Source organism: Lynx canadensis, chromosome F2 (assembly GCF_007474595.2).
Source record: "Lynx canadensis isolate LIC74 chromosome F2, mLynCan4.pri.v2, whole genome shotgun sequence".
Lineage (NCBI taxonomy): Eukaryota > Metazoa > Chordata > Mammalia > Carnivora > Felidae > Lynx > Lynx canadensis.
In genome coordinates this window covers 42761553-42780201 of record NC_044320.2, presented here as the reverse complement: position 1 = coordinate 42780201, position 18649 = coordinate 42761553, and the positions used below count along the sequence as shown (strand labels likewise).

General features: G+C 36.3%; 1 protein-coding gene across 2 annotated transcripts in view; it reads left to right on the top strand.

Moving 5' to 3' along the window:
- The window catches only part of TMEM67 (transmembrane protein 67), a 60815-nt gene that overhangs the window by 5139 nt on the left and 37027 nt on the right, over positions 1–18649 (top strand). For both annotated transcript variants that reach the window (XM_030304424.2, XM_030304425.1), the window contains exons 4-11: positions 6244–6343; positions 8031–8100; positions 8195–8269; positions 13889–13951; positions 15368–15519; positions 15640–15748; positions 16726–16812; positions 17075–17140. In XM_030304424.2, coding sequence (XP_030160284.1) covers positions 6244–6343; positions 8031–8100; positions 8195–8269; positions 13889–13951; positions 15368–15519; positions 15640–15748; positions 16726–16812; positions 17075–17140 — 722 coding nt within the window. The remainder of the gene's footprint in view (positions 1–6243; positions 6344–8030; positions 8101–8194; positions 8270–13888; positions 13952–15367; positions 15520–15639; positions 15749–16725; positions 16813–17074; positions 17141–18649) is intronic.

Below are 18649 nucleotides of genomic sequence, written 5' to 3'. Positions count from 1 at the left end.
TTTAGAATATATGAAGGAAGAAAAGATCTTGTCTACAGTAGCAACAAAAAGAAAAAACACCTGTATAAACTTCAGAAGAAATATATAAGATAAATCAATTGAAGAACCTTAGAATGCTTCTGCAGAACACAAAAGTTGGCTTTAATAAATGGAATACATACCTTGTTCTTGGAGGGGAAGATTAAATATTATAAAGATATTAGAGGGCCCCTGGGTGGCTCGGTTGAGCATCCTGCTCTTGATTTCAGCTGAGGTTGTGATCTCACGGTTCATGGTTTTGAGCCCCACGTTGTGCTTTGCACTGACAATGCGGAGCCTGCTTTGGATTCTCTGTCTCCCTTTCTCTCTGCCTGTCCCCCACTCCTTCTCTCTCTCCTTCTCTCCCTCTCTCTCTCTCTCTCTGTCTCTGTCTCTCACAAAAATAAACAAAACATTAGGGGTGCCTGGATGGCTCAGTTGGTTAAGCGTCCGATTTGGGCTTGGGTCATGATCTCACGGTTTGTGAGTTTGAGCCCCATGTTGGGCTCTGCTGAGAGCTCAGAGCCTGGAGACTGCTTCAGATTCTGCGTCTTCCTCTCTCTCTACCCCTCTCCTACTCACACTCTCTCCCTCTGTCTCTCAAAAATAAATATTTAAAACAATAAAAATAAATAAATAAATAAATAAATAAATAAACAAACAAACCATTAAAAAAAAAAAAAGATGTTAGCTCTCACAATACCCGTCTATACATTTAACAGAACCTTAATAAATTCTACTAGAATATTGTTTGTCTGTTTTAGAGACTAATTCCAAAGTTTATCTGGAAAATGTGAAAAGCCAAGACAATTATGAAAAAGGAAAGAGAAAATAACCCCATCAGATACTATGTACATTTTAAAGCTACTGTAATAATATGAATGGCTGGTATATGAGTTACACATACTGGTGGATGGGACTTAAAATAGAGAATCAAAATAGATCTAATCTGTATCAGAATGTGATATGAGATAAAAGTAGTATTTCATGTCAGTGGAGAAAAGACTGATTAGTAAATGGTGTTGGGGAAACTTGGAAAATACTAAGTCGGGTTTCTAACTTATTGCTTAAGGAAAAATAAATTTCAGGTCAAATATCTAAATATTAAATATGAATCTAAAGAAAAACAAATTTCAGGGTGCCCAGGTGGCTCAGTTGGTTAAGTAAGGATACAGGGAAATAGTCATTCATATATTACTGGAGGATTATAAATTTGTGCAGTGTCTGTAGAAAGCAACTTGACAGTATTTATCAAATGCAGATCATTGCCCAGCTAGCCCTTATCTGGGAATTTCCTATTCCAGTGCAGGGAAATATATCTCTGAAGAAGTATATGCATGGCTTCTTATTGAAACATTAATCCTAAGACAAAATATTGTAAGCAATGTAAAAGTTTGTTAAGAGGAGATTAGTCAAATAAACTCTGGTACATCCATACAATGGTATAGAATGCAGAAAAATATAGATTATTATATAGAAAAATAATGCAGTTCTTTATTGCTGTGGAAACAAATCCAAGATCCATTAAGTAAAAAAACAAGGTATATAAAGTTTATATTCATTCATCCACAAATATTTTTTTGGTACCTGCTATTTATCAGTTCTGTTTTCTGTGTTTGGTGAACTACCATTTATGTTTTCTGAAAAAGATTATATATGCATATGTGTTTATGCACAGCCTATTTCTGGAAGAATTTACAAGGAACTGATAACAGTATTGCTTCCAGGGAGGAGAATTCGGTATCTGGGGGGAAAAGGATGGAAGAGACTTAATTTTCACTTAAAAATTTTTTGTGCCTTTTTTATTCTATTTATATATTATCTATTCAAAAATTAATTTTATAGGGGTACCTGGGTGGCTCAGTTAAGTGTCCAACTCTTGGTTTCTACTCAGGTCATGATCCCACAGTTCATGGGAGCCTGGAGCCTGCTTGAGATTCTCTCTCTCCCTCTGAGCCTCCCCTCCCCCAAATTATTTTTTTAAAGAAATACAAATCTCTGCCATCAATTTATTTAAAATCTAGCTAGAAGGCAGGATATGCCTATGGAAAAGTAATTTGCAGAGCAAAATAGCAACAAAATATTTTCACAGGGGCACATATATTAAATCATCAAATGAGCATTTATAAACAATAAATGCTCTGTAAAGAGGAAGTCACTTCAACCAGGGTTGTTTAGGAAGGTTGTCATGAGGAGGCAGTGTAATCGTGGGGCCATAAAGGATTAATGGGATTTCAAAAGGTAAAAAGAAAGAGAACATCTAGGCAGAAGGAGCAGTGTGAGCAAGAGTATCATTATAAACATAAACATCTAGATTGAAAATAAAGGAATTGGGGGCGCCTGGGTGGCGCAGTCGGTTAAGCGTCCGACTTCAGCCAGGTCACCATCTCGCGGTCCGGGAGTTCGAGCCCCGCGTCGGGCTCTGGGCTGATGGCTCAGAGCCTGGAGCCTGTTTCCGATTCTGTGTCTCCCTCTCTCTCTGCTCCTCCCCCGTTCATGCTCTGTCTCTCTCTGTCCCAAAAAAAAAAAAAAAAAAAAAAAAAAAAAGAAAATAAAGGAATTGGGAGGATAACAGTTTGTTGAGTTTAAAGGTGCTTTGGTACAGATGGCGGAAGGCCTTGAATGGTAGGATGTTCTGTAGGCATAGGCATTTTGTTCAAAGCTTTGAACAGGAGAATGATGATTAATCTGGCAACAATCTGTTGCATTTGTTCATTCAACAAATATTTATTGAGCTCCTACTACGCGCTGGCCATTGTGCAAGGGCGCGAAGCATAAAGCAGTGAAGAGGATACAGTGAACAGGCACGAAGTCCCTGCTTTCATGAAGTTCACATTTAAGGAGTGGAAGAGCAGAAGTAGGGAGAGCTGTGAAGAGGCTGCTCTGGTGCTGTAGACATGTGACTACTGGACCTGAACCAGAGCTAGAGGGAATTATACCCAAAAGAGTAGATGCCAGAAACATTAAAAGGATGACAGTAGACCTAGATGAGTGAAGGAATATAGGGATGAGGAAAAAGGAAAAATCAAAATATCTTTGGGATTTCTTTTTTTTTTTTTTTTTTCAACGTTTATTTATTTTGGGGACAGAGAGAGACAGAGCATGAACGGGGGAGGGGCAGAGAGAGAGGGAGACACAGAATCGGAAACAGGCTCCAGGCTCCGAGCCATCAGCCCAGAGCCCGACGCGGGGCTCGAACTCCCGGACCGCGAGATCGTGACCTGGCTGAAGTCGGACGCTTAACCGACTGCGCCACCCAGGCGCCCCTATCTTTGGGATTTCTAAGTGGGGATGAAGGTGATGATGGTTCATAGATTCATGCTGTGAGGAAGTCATTATGGACTGAATTTCTGAAACAACTTTTGACAGAGATCACTGGTACAGAAGTGGCAGTTTTAGTAGGTTGCTGAGAATGGAGGCCAGATGCCCGGGGGGCCAGATGGTGGCTCTGACACCTAGAGACCCCTTAAGGTTGAGTGACAGCTGTGAAAACAGTATTTCACTATCTTAGACGCTACTGTTACGTACTTAAAATTCTCCATGGCATGAGCTCCTTAGAGCCACCTTGAACTTTTGCTGTTGATTTGTTCTGTGGATTTGCACGAGGGGTTGGAGAGGAATGGAAGAGTACAGAAAGAGGGTACATCTTACTTATTGCACCGCTTCTCTCAACTCTTCCCATTTCTGACATGAAAAGAAAATGATCAATCAGGTAAATAATTTTTTAAAAATAATTTTAAAATAATTATCATTAAAAATATCAAAATTCTTGAGGCTATAGAATGAGAAATAAAAGTCTACACTCCCCATCTATTTTATTTCCCAGAAATTAACCTAAAGTAATTATTTTTTCTCTATCTTTCCAAGTTTTTAATGTATTGCAAATATTTTGGAATGTCTGTTTGCAGTGTATTTTGGAGAGAGTGCCATAAGAGCACATGTAGATTTACTACTTAAAAAGATATATCCATATTTTTCAACTTAAAATTTTTACTTTTTAAAATTAAAGTAACACATGTATATGGTTTGAAATGTAAATAGTATAGAAAAATATAAAAACCAAGGGTCCTTGCCCTTCCACCCTCACTCTTATTCTTAGTTCTCTAATGTAACCACTATTAAGTTTCTTTTGTGTTCTTCCAAGAATGCTTTATGTATTTATATGTTTCTGTACATCCTTGGAAATATTTATATTTTGTCATACTTATTTCATCATAAATATTTGTTCACAAAAATTAAAATTTAAAATAAAATTATAAAACTTGATTTAACAGAACAGCAGTGAAGCTAAAAAGCAGTACCTTTTACTGAGCAGTACCCTGTTCAGTACCAGAAAATGGTTATCATCATGTAGGAACATGGGTCCCATGAAATCAGATTTTCCTATTTTTAAAAAAATGCTAAAAATACACAATTTTTACGTGAAATCTTCCAAATTAAAATTTCCCAAATTCAAAAAAGAGTTTATTGAGCACTACCTGCCAGGTGCTGGCAGACAGTGGTGAATCCAACTTAGGTTCTAAGCAAATTAATAGTATATGCCAGGGCATGGTAAGTGCTGTGAAGACAAGGGAGGGAGGGGGACAGAGAGAGAGAGAGAGCGAGAGAGAGAGAGAGAGAGAGAGAGAGCGCCAAGTGTTATTTTACGTGGATGATCATGGAAGATCTCTTTGGAAAAGTGACATCTGAGCAAAGATTTGAAGGAAGTGCGGGACAGAGCCATGTAGATGACTAGGGGACTCGTTCTAGACAGAGGGAATAGCAAGTACAAAGATCCTGAGATGGGAGAATATTTGGCATTTTCAAGGAGCAGCAAATATGCTAATGTGGGTAAAGTGAATGAGGAGGAAAGCAGAAGTAGATGGGTCTGGAAAGTTGGGGTGATTGTGTGCAGATCATGTAAGGCCTTTTGGCTGTAATAGTGACCTTAGAAATTACCCCAAGTGAGATGGAAGGCCATTAGAAAGTTTTCAGGGGAGTGAAATCATCACACTTAGTTTTGAAAAGTCTTGCTCTAGCTTCTGCCTGGAGAATAGAACCAGGACTCCAATTAGGAAGCTGTCATAAAAGTCCAGGTGGTAGATTGATGTCCCTTGGCCTGGGGTAGAGTTGCGGAGGTAGAGAGAATAATTCAGTTTCTGGATATATTTTAAAGGAGGAGCTAACAAGATTTGCAGATTTATTTTGTTAACTTTAATTTTATTGTTTTTAATATACAGTATGAAAAGAAATGAGGAAACTCTAAGGACTAGGGCCTGAGTAAATGGTCGAGTGGCATTGCCATTTACTGAGACGGGGATAGGGATGACTGTAGGAGAAACAAGTCATTCACCTTTACTTTGGTTAAACTCATTTTTACTATCTTGCAAAAACTTAAAACATTATGGACAAAGCATTATTGATAACATTATGATTAGGAGTAATGCCCTTTGACCATTTTTCTCAGTGCTGGTTCTCTGTTAATTCCCTTAGCCCCAAAAGTAATTGTTAACATTTTGATGTGCGTGCACATACATGTTTGCGTGTGTGTTTCCTTCTAGAACCTTTTTTTTTTCTGTTTTAAAATAAACATTACAGCCACATTATATAAATGTTTCATACCAAAAATATTGTTCTAGAGCAAACTTTTTTCAGTTACCAGTATGATCTGTTAGATTATGTAATTCTTTTTAGTCCACTCCATAGTATTTCGTAGGATGAATATACCATCATCTTGCTATTTTAAATATGTAGGTTGTTTTCTAACAAGTAACTGCCTCAGTAAATATCTTTATACACATGTACAAGTGTTTCTGCAGGTTAGGTATCTAAAAATGAAATTGTAGTGTTGTAGGATATGTGAATTTAACATTTTAATAGGTGCTACAAAAAACCCTCTTAAGTTGTAGAAACATGTCAACTGTCTATGAAATTACTTGTTTCTGCATACCTGCTGTAGCAGGAACGTACAGGTAAGAAGTAACAAAAAAAGAAAAATAAAGAAGAAAATAATAATTTCTTATTATGATTTGGAAGGTTAATTTTTGTAATTTTTTTATGTGGGAATGAGGAAGGCTTCACTTTTCTACACTTTGTTATGGTGGTATTTGACATTCCTCTTATACAAATCAGGTATCTTAAATATACCTGATTATTTATAATAATTACAAGGGGACTGTACTAAGTTTATAGAAGGTTATATGTTGACTTTGAGTTACATCTTAATTTTGTTTCTAAATTGTTTAGTGGAAAAAGATGTTAACGGAACATTGTTGTCTCAAGCAACTTGTAAGCTCTGTGACGAAAATGAAAACTCTTTTACAGTAGCAAATGCTTTAGGAAACAGGTAAGTGGTGTGCTGGGTGCTGACTTTAAATATCGTACATTTATATGGAATCTATACCTTTTAAAAATACTTCCTATGATATCACTTGTTCCTCATAATAGCCCAAAGAAGATAAAAGTAGATATTAACATATAAAGAAGCTGAAGATCAGAGAATGAGACTGATTAGGGTTCAAAGCTTGGCTCAGTCTCTTATCAGTTGTTTGACCTTGGCTAGCTCAGTAAGTCAGTCTTTTTGTCCTTAGAATGGATATATACCAACTACTTCCTAGGCTGTTATCACAGCTCAGAAATCAGTATGTGAATTCTTAGCATAGTGCTTCAGAGTAAGTGCTCAGTAAAAGGTGCTTTTTTTGTTTGTTATTATGAAATTTGTACATTTCTATAATATATATAGTATATAAATATTAACTTCTATTTGCAGCATCCTTACTGTGTGCCAGGAACTGTGCTTTAAAATAATGTTACATAAGGGCACCTGGGTGGCTCAGTCGGTTGAACATCCGACTTCAGCTCAGGTCGTAATCTCACGGTTCGTGGGTTTGAACCCTGCGTCAGGCTCTGTGCTGACAGCTCGGAGCCTGGAACCTGCTTTGGATTTTGTGTTTCCCTCTCTCTCTGCCCCTAACCCATTCACATTCTGTTTCTGTCTCTCTCAAAAATAAATAAACATTAAAAAAAAATTTTAAATAATATTACGTAAAAAAGCATGTGAATAGATAAATGGTAATTATAGTGACCCAGAAACCCTGATTAATAGCCCTGTTCTTTATCACTTCCTGTTTCCCCTTTATGTGTGCATATGTGTGCACCACGTAAACACACAGCCCTGTCTCTCTAACTCAAACACAGTATCCCTATTTCAAATTCTTCACATTTTTATAGAGAGCTACATGATGACTTTTCCCAAGTTTAAGAGAAAATACTTGAGTAGCTTCTCCTGGGGGTATTTAGTATTGGATCACCTCTTCCCTTATGCTGATATGGATTGTAGTATCCAAATATTGACTATTGGGCTGATCCCCAGGTCTTCCCCTCCAGTACCGCCTTAAGCCCACTTCTATGCCATGCCCCAGTGCCTCCTACCTGCTCTATCTTACGAGTAATGAATACTACAGACCCATCACTGTCCCCGCTAGTCCGGTGGATGCTCTCCCTCCCTGGATATCATACATTAATGAAAAATACAAAGTATTTTTCTAAAATAAATAAGGATAATAAATAGACTTTAAAAGTGTTTGTCACAGCTTTGATCAGGGGATCGACACACATTTTTTCAGTATATGTTTCCTTTTTGCTTTGTGAGAGGCAAAATAAGGAATGTAGATTTGATATAACTACCTATGAAAACAGATTGGGTTTTACTTATGTGAGTTTGTTAGGCTCTTAATTGAGTGACTTAACCATCTTTTTTATTCAGTATTGTTTATTCTGTACACGCCATGTAGTTTCAAAAGAATATTCTCCTATTATTGGCTAATATTATTTATTTATACCTTGCTTTGTAATACAAGGAGGTATAAAAATAATCAAATCAGTGTTAATTTTTTTAATTTGTTTAGTTTATCATAAGTAATTACTTAGTTGAATGAATCTATTCTAATCCAGCATTTAAGAAGACAGATTTTAATGAAATTAGATCTAGCATAATTCATTAACATTTTTAAATGTTTTTGTTATATTGACAGATGTGTTCGATGTGAGCCAACATTCGTCAATACCAACAGGTCCTGTGTGTGTTCGGAACCGAACATTTTAGTAAGGCTAAGCACATTAATGAAGTGTATATTTTAAAATTAACTTATACCTTTCCATAAACTGTTTTTTTTTTAATTTTTATTTATTTATGAAGACAGGGGGATTATGTTTCAGCAGCACAGTGAATTTTCCTTCACGTGTAATTTCATCTGCCCGTTATGGAGAACTTGTGAGTATGTTTCAGTTTTTTTGTTCCATTCTTGTTGCATTACTTCCTTTGGTCATCAGTCTGGGGCTAAAATGAGAAATATTTCTGTGTAAGTCACTTCAAAACACAAATAAATTAAGAAACAGTTACTCTCTTCTCTACCTTAGCTCAAACTTTTTCAGTGAATCTCCGAATGTTTAAGCTGGAAAGGTCCTATATAGATCCTGTAAGGAATGAAGCATTATTTGTTAAGAGCACCAGAGACTCTAGACTTGAACCCAGGTTGCCAGTCATTAGTTTTATATCCTTGGACTTACTTGATATTTCTAAACTTCAGTTTTACTGTCTGTACATTGGACATAATAATAATAATTACCTCACAGTACCTATACATGCTAACCACTGGAGAAACAAGGGTTATTCATATCTGGCCAGGTTCCTTGTTCTGTGGATGAGAGCATGGATGCCTCAGGTTAGAGCCTTTGTAACAGATTCTGGTCTGACAAGGTCTGCTGTGTAAAATGGGAAGTAGATGAATTGGAAGTGAAGAGATCACGAATATAGAATAGGAGTTCGTTGACTAACTAGGAGTTAGTTAATGAGCACTGAAAATAAAATACCCAGTATGGCAGCAGAGCTTGTGGCAGGCAGACGAGGACCCGGTTGCTCAAATTATCCTTAGATGAATGAGAGTCATTAAGGGACAGGAGGACAGCCATGATGAAGGTGGAATCTGGGCTCCTAAGGAATAAAGCAAAAATCCCTGTTCTCCAATACGGTCTTGTGGGAGTGATAGGCAAGTACCATGCATTTGCAAACCAACAAAATAAATGGCTAATATTGGGGTACAAATACGGAGCTCTGAGATCACCCCAAATTGCCTCATTTGGAATAAGAGGTGTGTCTTCTGGAGTGTTCCCAGTCTCAGGTTATAGTGACCTTCTGTATACTATTGTCAAACTTGCAGGCCTTTAATTTTCATTTTTCCATTTGTTTTCTTTTTGCCTTTTTAAAATAATTTTGCCAAAAGTACCAACAACGCCTCTTTTTTCTCTTTGGTGTCAGATCTCCAGTCATTTAGAAGTCATGCCTCTTTTAGTCTCCTCTGATCTGAAATAGGTCCTTAGTCTTTCGCTGTCTTTCATGAACTCAACAGCTTTGAAGGTTACAGGCTTTACAGTCTATAGGATGACCCTCAACCTGGATCCATCCAGTTTTTCCTCATAATCAGGACATGCTTGGCAGGAAACCACAAAAAAGATGTCAATGTATTATAACAGAGGGCACACAGTGTCCATATGTCCCACTACTGGTGATTTTAACTTTGATCACATGCCATAAAGTCACCATGTCTACTATAAGGGTACCATTTTTCCCTTTATAATAGTTAGTATTTTGTAAAGAGAATTTCCAAGATTGCACTTCGTCTTCACCAACCCTAACAGTAAGTTAAACAACAATAAGTTTTAGTGTTGGTTAGTGATGTTTGCCTTTATCAACCACTACTAGTATGGTTGCTAAATATTTCCATCATTCCTTCTTCATTTATTAATTGACATTCTACTATAAGAAAGAATTTTTCCTTCTTCTCATTTATATATTTGTTTATTTTTTTTTTTAATTTTTTTTTTTCAACGTTTTTATTTATTTTTGGGACAGACAGAGACAGAGCGTGAACGGGGGAGGGGCAGAGAGAGAGGGAGACACAGAATCGGAAACAGGCTCCAGGCTCCGAGCCATCAGCCCAGAGCCTGACGCGGGGCTCGAACTCACAGACCGTGAGATCGTGACCTGGCTGAAGTCGGACGCTTAACCGACTGCGCCACCCAGGCGCCCCTATATATTTGTTTATTAACGTAGGTATAGATTAGTGGGTTCCTGTTTTATTCAGTTGGCTATAATCCAGTACGTGCATTATTTGTTTTGATCCTCAAATTGTCCTAGATTTAGCTAGTAGAAGCTTCTTCAGTTTGTTTCCTGTGTCTTTTTGATATATCTCCATCATTCTTTGAGCATTTCCTTCCTTTCTGGAACAAAAGATTTCCAGGCTTATCTTGTACTTTTCCTACCTCAGCCCTGGGATCAGCCATTTCTTTAGAATTTCTGGAAGATAATAATTAGAAACCAAGATTACCGCATGGAGCATGCCCTTTTAGGAGGCAGATACCTATATACATACACACATCTGTAACTATTTATTTTGTATATGTATTGAAGTAAATGAGTTCCCACTGATACTTTCAATTCCAAAGCAGTACCTCAGCATTCCTTCTAACTCTCCTTTTGACAGATTTTAAGTACCGTCTCCAGTAGTGAGAAATCTGGGTCTCATCTTCAGTTTACTCATTTGCTCAGTGTAATAGTCTTCCAACCATACTGCTCTCTTCCATACCATCTCCGCATCCTTCTTCACACCACTTTGCAATAGATCTGTTGCAGACTCTGTTAAGAAAAGATGGACAGGGAAAATCAATTCCATTCTTAAAGTTAATTTGATTCAGTTAATACATTTCATTTAAACATTATCAATCTTGAACACTGATACTTTCCTAAGGACAAGTTTGGAAACCTTGATTTTTAAGTCATTTTATAACTAATGTTGAGACAGGTTCTGTGTAGCTTAAGTTATGAGGCATGTAAACAAATATAGTTAAGATTATATGACTATTTTGGCCCAGTCCTCAGCCTGGCTGACATAAGAACTCAGTTTTAGCAGTGCACTTGTAGTCAGTCAGGACCTAGGGGACCAGTACAAAATAATTAAACCCACAAGAGACTAGATGGTGGACAAAGCAAAATGCATGTTTATTAGTTTATATATATTAATTGCCAGCTAGACTAAAATACTTACATTGACTTGATAATGTACACGCTTCCTAATTGGAAAAGTGTGCTTAGAACATTACAAATCAGGTGTTCTCTTGGGTAATACAGAATTGGAACATAATTTTGTATAATTTTATGAGAGCATTTAATCCTACTCTAGGAATGTACCTGCCAATCAGTAAAGAGTTTCCATATATACGGGTCAGTGTGTTCCCATTGTCTGTCCCCAAAGATAGTAATAGTGATCTAGCATCTTGGCTTTGTGTTTTTCTCAACTTTTTTTTTGAAAATTTCAAAATTACAGAAAAGTTAAAAATATAAGTCCAGGAATGTGCCTGGGTGGCCCAGTCAGTTTTGAGCATCCAACTCTTGATTTCAGCTCAGGTCATGTTCTCACAGTTCGTGGGTTCAAACCCCACACTGGGCTCTGTGCTGACAGCATGGAGCCTGATTGGGATTCTCTGTCTTCCTCTCTCTGCCCTTCCCTGCTCACTTGTGCACTCTCTCTCAAAATAAATAAACTTAAAAAAAAATACAAGACCAGGACTATACATATATCTTTCACTTAGGTTAACCAATTATTAATGTTTTGCTGCATTTGCTTTATAATTCTGTATGTATGTAAAATGCATGCATACACACACACATTTTTTTTCAGAGTCACTTGAAAATAAGCTGTAGACTTGTGACACTTCACTCCTAAATATCATATTATATAGCCCCTAAGAACAAGGGGATTTTCCTGGCTTCACAGCAAAGAAACTAAGATAATAAAATTATCTGATATACTGTTCATATCTAAATTTACCCAGTGTTCCAATAATGTCCTTTATGCCTCCCTTTTTGTGGGTGCAGGGAGAGAGGAGGCAAGAATCCAAGGATTCATTTAAGGATCCCACAATGTAATTAGTCTTTTAGTTTTCTTTAATCTAGACCCTGCTGAATTTTGCTTTTGTGGGTTTGCGGTTTTTTTGCTTTTTTGACTTTTATAGAATTGAAATGCAGAATCCAGGCCAGGTCTCTTGTGGAGTGTCCCACAATCTGGATTTTTCTGATTGTTTTCTCATGATTAGATTCAGTGAAACATCTTTTCACAAGAATATGATGTAGGTATTGTGTATATCCATTGCATCATAACAAAGAGCACATGTTAGGTTGTCTAGTTCCTGGTGATGCTAAATTTGATTATCTGGTCACGGTGGGATCTGCCACTTCTCTTCATTGTAAAGGTACTGTGATTAATAAGTCTGTGTGAGATTTTACTTTGCGACTTTGTGAATATCCATTTTAGTGGCCACTGATGAACTAACCTTGCCTGAATCAAGTTTTAAATTGGTCATTTCAAGATAATTTCACAATTCTATTATTTCCTTTACATTTAGTAGCTAGCAGTCTTCTATAAAGAGTGCTTTCCTTTCTCTCTATGCTTTTTCTTTCACTTTGAACTCATGAAATCTTTATTCAATGTGCTATAATTTTTTACTGTTTTTTTTTTTTTTTTCCAAAGTTCAAATTGTCTTCGGGCTTCACTTTAAGACAGTTCCTATGTTATTTTGACGTGTCTCCATCAGTCTTTTTGCACCTTCTTGGTTTCTCTATACCATGTTCCAGGCTCAACCAATATAATTTTTAATAGTTACCTAACACTCTCATTACCTAACACTCCCCTTTGAATATTTAGGTTTTCTGTTATTAATAATATTGCTATCAATCATTTTATGCACAGATATGTTTTTCCTTTTAGAGAGATTATTTCCTTATGATAAATGTCCCAAGTGTTTCTAAATTCCTGGGTTAAAATGTGTGGATAGTATTTTATGAAAGGATCATGTAGCTTTAACATTGTCACTGGAATTGTCTGTGGGTTTATTTTACATGAATTTCCAAACACTGTTGTCTTTGCTTTCCATTTTTACTAGTTGTTTTTTATTTTTAATGTGTTCTTCAATCCTGTATGCAGAGGTGATGTTTTTCTTTAAAAGGGAGAATTTTTAAAAGGGAGAATTGCTACTTGACGAGATGAAAATAGTAACTTAGAATTTTACTTCAGATTTTTTTGATAGCTATGATGCCATGGTCCATATAATTTGGTTTTATCTCCTCTCTGTCCATGCCTCTGAATGGTGTTTCTTAGTGTGTCATTTTTTAGCAAGATGTGCAGATAAGCTCTAAAGCAGTGGTTCTTAGCCAGAGATTTATATCTGCAGCTTTCAGAGCACATGTGTGCCTTGGTCTCCTGGAGATTGATTTGGAATGCAGTCAGGCATTTTCTGTTCTTTGGAAATTCCACAGGTGACTCTGATGCCCATCATTATTTGAGAATCGCCACTCTAGAGATTTTATATGTCAGTTACTCTGTATATCCCCAATTTCCTGTTGCTTAGAAATCATTCATAAATGTTTCTTTTTTATTACTTGCAAATTTAATACAGTATAATAATCCTAAATCAGCATGTGTTGGCAGTGAAATGCTAAATCAATACCTAGTTTTTCTTTTATTTTTTTTTTGCCATTTTGTTCTTTGTTTCTTGTATTAGTAAAATGAGTGTAATAGTTTTTTTTGGATTATAGACACACTGTTTCCTTTTATCTTTTGCCTAAGTGACATGATTTTGTAATGCAGTCCCTCTTTGTGATAACTGAGTTTGGTTATAATTAACTCTTATATCCTCATTAAAACTATTTTCTAATAACATTGAGAAAGTGCTAGTAGTCATTTCCCATTGGAAAATATTCATGTTAATATTTTCTTAGCAGTGTACATAAGGAATCTTCATTTGAACTTAAAACTAAAACGTATCTTTTTGTGAGCAGGGCATGTCTTTCACTTCAGAATGGTTTGCAAAGTATTTGCAGTCATCAGCAGCTGCTTGTTGGGTAAGTTTAAGTTGTTTTTAAATAATTTTATTTCATTTTACAGAATTTTCCCACCACCATTTTTTCCCCAGATAATAAAAATCTTCTAAGATATATCTTCTAGATATATCTCCTTGGTCATATTCTATAAGAAAAATAAGCCATTTCTAGTGGAAAGAAAATACACAAAGAAAATGTTTTTCATTTCACATTTCATTATACACAAATTGAATGTCTTCAAGCTTGTTCAGCTAGAATGGAGTGTTAGAGGAAAGTGATTCATACTGTCATTTCTTAAATATTAATTATTAACCTACTGTGTGCCAGGCCCTGTTCTCAAATCAGGTTATGTATTTCAGAAAAAGACAGGAAAAAAACCCCTCATGGAATTATATTCTAAGTAAATGCAGGTGGTGCTAAGTGCTATAAGACAAATAAACCAGGATAAAGAGCATAGACAGTGGAAGGGGTACTATTTTATACAGGGTGGTTGGGATACATATCTCTGTGAGTGATATTTGAACAAAGTCCTAAAGGAAGTGAGAGTGTAAATATCCAGGGAAAGAGTGTTCTAAGTAGAGACCACAGCAAGTACAGAGATTCCAAAGCAGTTCTCTGATGTGTTCATGTTTAAGAAACAGGAAGGAGGCTAGAGTGGCTAGAGCAGGGTAAGTAAGTAAGTAAGGGCAAGTGGAGAGGTGAATTTGGAGATGAAGGGAGTGGCTACAGTGAGGACCTAGAGTTTATTGCAAGGGGGATTAGAAGAATTTTGTGCAAAGGAAGATAGTGACTGAACTTCAGATTTTGAAAGGATCACTAGCATGGAGAATAGATTTTGCTGAAGCAAGACAGAAGCAGGGAGACCAGTCGGGAGAGTATTACAGTAACCCAAGTGGGAGATGGCGGACCCATGAACAAGAGTGGTAGCCTGGGTCTGAGAGAAGTTCAGCTTCTAGATACACTGTGAAGATTGAGGCAATAGGATTTACTGATGAGCTGGGTATGGGTATGGGTATGGGAAGGGAGAGAAAGAAGATCACTGAAATGTTTGACTTGAATCAACTGTAAAAAATAGAGCTGCCTCTTCCTGAAAGGGAAACTGAGAAGTTTGAGTGGCAAACTCAACAAATAGTATTCTTTCAAATATAATTATTTTACCTAATAATTTTTTAAATGTCCTGCTATGTTTTTAGTTCTTTTTTCAACTGCTCATCTTTATATGTTCACCTGTAATTTACAATTAAAATGTACACATTATTCAAGTGGAAAGTTCTTTTCTACTTAAAATAGAGGAAAGATATTAAAGAGCAAAAGAATACCGCCAAAAAGAATTTGTAGACTAGGTACAAACATAATTGTTATATCAGCTTTTGCTTAAAGTATTAAAGTCCATGTTACATTTCTTTGCCTGGTTACCTTTACATGGTTCTCTCGTAGGTGTATGCCAATCTAACATCTTGCCAAGCTCTCGGAAATATGTGTGTGATGAACATGAATTCTTATGACTCTGTCACTTTTGATGCATGCCGACTGTTTCAGTTTATCTTTGAAAATACTGGACTGCGCACTGTTCATTCTATTTCATTTTGGTAAAGATACCCTGATTGATGAACTGTCATTTTGACCAAATTCAATGCAGTTACTTTCACAAATATTAGTAATAAGATATATTGGTACCGTGTTACTAAAACAATTGTAATTATTTGTAGGAGACGGAATCTTCCATGGCTCTTCTATGGAGACCAGCTAGGATTAGCACCTCAAGTACTCAGTACCATACCTCTTCCTACAAATTTCAGTTTTAAAGGGGAAAACCAGGTATAAGTTATTAGATTATTAGAGAAAAACTGTATTTTGATTTATAATTTAAAATTTATAATTAGTCATAATTCTTGCTTCCTTAGGTTTTTTCTAAAAATTTAATTACTGGGGCGCCTGGGTGGCGCAGTCGGTTAAGCGTCCGACTTCAGCCAGGTCACAATCTCGCGGTCCGTGAGTTCGAGCCCCGCGTCAGGCTCTGGGCTGATGGCTCGGAGCCTGGAGCCTGTTTCTGATTCTGTGTCTCCCTCTCTCTCTACCCCTCCCCCTTTCATGCTCTGTCTCTCTCTGTCCCAAAAATAAATTAAAAAACGTTGAAAAAAAAATTTAAAAATTTAATTACTAAACTAAACCAAAATATCAGCTGTTCATAGAAATTAAACAATATAGAGTTTAGCAGCCTTACTGAGTGTATGGATACCTCTGGATTATGTGGTTGTGGCAGTAAGTAGTACGTGTAGGACTGGGAAAGTAGTTTTCATCACCAAATGCCAAACAAACTCTGTCCTTCTCTGTCTCTACATTTTTAAGAACTGCTTCCAAAGACTGACTGGAATCTATGCCATTTCCTTAGCATAAAGTTTTATGCTAAGGTCAAAATTTTTACCTTCAGCTTTTTAACCTTCTAGAATGATGGAATCGATTATTCTTGTCCCTGCTCACCCCCCCCCCCACACTCTTCTACACACACACACACACACACACATACTTAACAGTTTTGAAGGAAGTTACTTGTCACTGGCATTGCCTCTCAATTTTGGGATAATAGTTTTAATGCAAAAAAAACCAGTTCATTTATTTTAGGTGTGTTTAATTATAAAGATACTTAGATTAATTTTGCTTCAAAGTAAAGACAGTTGAATTTGATATTTGATCTCTAGAAAAAGAAAGGATCAGTTAATAATGAACATTTCTCAATAGAATACTGCATTGCTTCTAGAGTATGTAACATTTTATTCTTGTTTTTATTTAATCAGAATAGAAAACTGAAGTTTATTGCTGCTTCCTATGATGTAAGAGGAAATTTTCTCAAGTGGCAGACATTAGAAGGAGGTGTTTTACAGGTGAGCATACTTCTAGCTAAAGAATTCCTACCTAATGTGCCTTATTTTTGCCTCAGCAAAGATAAGGAAAAGACTAGATGTTTACTAGATTAACTTGCATGGCTACGTTGATTTTTTTTATTGTGTTTTAAAATGGGAATTTCTTAAAACTACTTTAAGTAGTATTACATAAAACATGTTGTATAGGGGTTTAAGAATTCTTGACTATAAGCAAATAAAACATTATTCTGAGACATTTACCATTTGTATTGTTTTGCTCTAGCTTTGTCCAGACACAGAGACAAGACTGAATGCTGCTTATTCTTTTGGAACAACCTATCACCAAAACGTAAGTTTGGACTATACTAGTCTATATTTTAACTTCATTTCACATCAGCAATATTGGGATGATCTTTGAATTTTCAAAATGTTTTTAATAGTAGTGAATAATTTCACTGACTGATATAGTTTTTTATTATTTGGGTGTGGAAAGTCTTACCTTGTCATCTATAGCATTTAAAATCATATAATATTAGATTTTCATAATTATTATTTATTTACTTTTAGGCATATAAAATGATATTTTCTTCTGAGCATTTTAAAATAAAGTGAAAATATTATTTTTAGTGACTAATAAAAATGTTACTCCCTCCTCTCTCTACCCCCCAGTTAATAAATCAAAATGCCTCTTTCTTTCCTTCCATACTTTTCTCCCTTCTACCCTCCCTGACAGTTCCTTCCTTTGGTAACCCATTTTGAAATTACAGTATTTACAGTATGGTATAAAGGAATGTTATGAGCCATTAAACTTCTGAAAGACAGACATTCACTTGTCTACAGAAATACTTCTTGATAAAATGCATATACGTACACCATAGAACAAAACTGTGATTCCACTTTTGTTAAAACTACAATGAAAACTATCATGGAAAACAGATTGGAAGACAATAAACATTTTTAATAGTGGTTATCTCTGGATGGTGGGATTGCAGGTGATTTATTTATTTATTTATTTTATTATTTTCCAAACCTCAGGGGCACCTGGGTGGCTCAGTCGATTAAGCATCTGACTGACTCAGGCCATGATCTCACGGTTCGTGAGTTCAAGCCCCGCGTCAGGCTCTGTGCTGACAGCTCAGAGCCTGGAGCCTGCTTTGGATTCTGTGTCTCCCTCTGTCTCTGTTCTTCCCCTGCTCATGCTCTGTCTGTCTGTCTCTCTCTCTCTCAAAAATAAACAAAATAGTAATGGTTTTCAAACCTCTATCATGACCGTGAATTTACTTTTATTATAAATGACTTATGTTATCAAAAAAAAAAAAGGAATGTTATTATGTGTCTACTATGAACCAGGAGAATCAACACTAGTTAAATGCCTGCTGCTGGATGCTCAGCATTTTGTCATTGTCATCTCATTTGATCCATGAAATAACTATGTGAGATACGTATCATTATTATACATATCATTCATAGATGAGGAAATGGTGCTCAGTGAGATTAAGTAATTGACTTAAGGTCTTGTAGCAGGTAAATTGTGGAACTGGTGTTCTGTTAAACTTAAAAACCATGTTTTTTCCATTGAACCGGGCTGCCTCTGAAGTAGCTCACAGCCTAATAGAGAAAATACTATATAGACAAAGAATCGCAAAGAATGTAGAATGCGGTGTGTACAAAGTACCATATTGACACAAAAGAGGAGTCATCAGCAGTTCCTGGGGAGGTACTGGAAGGCTTCTCAGAATGAGTGATATTTAGTCTTGTAGAATGAATATGAGTTTGCCAGGAAACACAGTGGGGAAGGGAATATCAGGCAGCAACATTTGTGATGTCAGAGAGACATAGAATAGCATAGCATATTTAG